At 37.1% G+C, this 2,347-nt stretch overlaps 1 protein-coding gene across 1 annotated transcript; it reads left to right on the top strand.

Moving 5' to 3' along the window:
* The first annotated feature begins 243 nt into the window (after positions 1-243).
* LOC103584318 (tubulin-specific chaperone A) lies at positions 244-771 on the top strand. Its single transcript, XM_008565377.1, has one exon. The coding sequence runs from the start codon at positions 268-270 to the stop codon at positions 592-594; it is 327 nt and encodes a 108-aa protein (XP_008563599.1). The 5' UTR covers positions 244-267; the 3' UTR covers positions 595-771.
* The last annotated feature ends 1,576 nt before the right edge of the window (positions 772-2,347 follow it).

The following is a 2,347-nucleotide window of genomic DNA, read 5'->3' as shown; positions in this document are numbered from 1 at the left end:
AAAATGGAATTAAAAGATAGTATGAATCTTTCCACAAACTTTTTGAAGTCCCCTTGTAATAAATGGATGGTAGAAACAAAATAAAAAGCAAAATAAAACTGCACGCCATTCTCAGCACAATAAAGAAATCCCTTTTCTTATATCATCATTCTTCAGGATTATATTCTGTGCCAATTTTGAGGCTAAACAACTTTTTTTTTCCATTTCAAACATAAGTTATTTAAATTAATTTCTCTAGCCCCTCCTTCCTGCGATGCTCCAGGGACCATGTCTGATCCTCGTGTAAGGCAGATCAAGATCAAGACCGGCGTGGTGAAGCAATTGGTCAAAGAAAAAGTAATGTATGAAAAAGAAGCAAAACAACAAGAAGAAAAGATCGAAAAAATGAAAGCTGAAGATGGTGAAAATTATGCCATTAAAAAGCAGGCAGAGATCCTACAAGAGTCCCGGATGATGATCCCAGATTGCCAGCGCAGGTTGGAAGCTGCGTATACTGATCTTCAGCAGATATTAGAAAGTGAAAAAGACTTGGAAGAAGCTGAGGAATATAAAGAAGCACGTTTAGTACTGGATTCAGTGAAATTGGAAGCCTAAAACTTTCCTGTACAGGATGTTTTTTGCATTAAATCCTGGGGTCTATTGTATAATTCATTATTTTTGACCACTGCTGTGTGTTCAAGTAGTATGGGAATGTGATTTTTTTTATGCAGTTGCATATATTTTTCCTTGCCTAATTTAATGTGTTGAGTAAATGAGTTCGTCTACTAAAAATAAATAAATTAATTAATTAATTAATTTCTCTAGCCACCAAGTCACAATGTAAACTTTAAACTTCCTAAAAAAGTACATCTGGTACATTCTTCTTACCCATGTCATCAGCTTTTCAATGGATAAAACAAGTGTGATTTCTATTTCCCGAATTTATTAGCCTGCCTTCTATATGAAAGTAGTCTAAATTATTAGGGCAAAACATTACCTGGAGCAGTAACATTTTCTTTCCTATAGGAAAACTGTTACCACTCCAATAGGCATTTACTTGTTATGAACTGAACTGTTTCCTCCCAAAATTCGTAAGTTGAAGCCCTAATCTCCAATGTGACTGTACTTGGAGACAGGGTCTTTTATGAGGTAATTAAGGTTAAATGAAGTCATACAGGTGGGCTCTATCCTCATAAGAAGAGGAAGAGATACCAGAGATCTTTCTCTCCACACTTGCACAGAGAAAAGGCTGTGTGAGGACACAGTGAGAAGGTGGCCACCTACAAGCCTGGAAGAGATTTCACCAGAAAACAATGCTGATGGCACCTTGATTTTGCATTTCCATCCTCCAGAACTGTGAGAAAATAATTTCTGTCGTTTAAGCCATCCAATCTGTGGTATTTTGTTAAGGCAACCCTAGCAAACTAATACAATGCTTTTTCCTGTAGTTGTGGAGGGCAACCTCTAATCAGTAACTAAAGAAACTGGAATGACTGTTTCATTCTCATCTGCTTACAGATGATGCCAGCTTGAAGTGGAAGGACTGTTAAAAACTAGTGGTTAGAGATCATGATAGAAAGGTGTGACATTTTGTTTCTAAAGAGTTGTCTGAAGTTAATTAGATGCCATGTTTCCTGAATGTTATACAGCAAATATGAGTATAACAACTCTAAATCTATGTATGATGGGAATTTCACTGTTTTCTAAATAATAATGGGTACTTCATCACTAGATGATAAATTCCTTAATGGCAGGGACTGCTTACTGGGTACTCCTGAAGCCACAGTGACTGGAACTGTGCCTGGCACATAAATGCTCTATTTGCTGGATTCAACTGTTGGTTTAGGTTAACTAATTTTATGTTGGTAGCAATCTTTCAAAGAAAATATTTCCTTTTTATATTTAAGAACACAGGAACTCAGAAATGATGACTTGCCCAAAGTCACTTGGCTCTGTACAGAACCCAAGGTCTGCCTGATTCAACAGCTCATGTGATCTTTGCACTGGATCATATTGTCTCCTCAATTTCTTACTGCTAAAACTTTAAGCACATTTATATCCATAAAAACAGAGAAATCTATTTTTAACAAGCTCAACATTAAAACTTAGAATGTGAACCTCTGAGGGAAGGGAATGTTTTCTTCAGCCCAAGTGTCTGTTGTTTAACATGCAGAAGGCACACAAGACAAGTTTGTGGATGAGCACTGAAGACTTCATTTGAATTAGATACATTTTAAGTTACAGTAAGGTTTCTATGACAACTTGGGTCAATGCATAAAGTGAAAAGAACTCATGGGGAGCTTGGTATAAAAAAAAAGTTATCGGGGCCGGCCCGGTGGCGCACTGGATAGTGCGCCGCTTGGGAAGC

The sequence above is a fragment of the Galeopterus variegatus genome, unplaced genomic scaffold (genome assembly GCF_000696425.1).
Source record: "Galeopterus variegatus unplaced genomic scaffold, G_variegatus-3.0.2 Scaffold49887, whole genome shotgun sequence".
Classification (NCBI taxonomy): domain Eukaryota; kingdom Metazoa; phylum Chordata; class Mammalia; order Dermoptera; family Cynocephalidae; genus Galeopterus; species Galeopterus variegatus.
The sequence above is the reverse complement of the archived record's forward strand: the minus strand, read 5'-3'. Positions and strand labels throughout refer to the sequence as shown.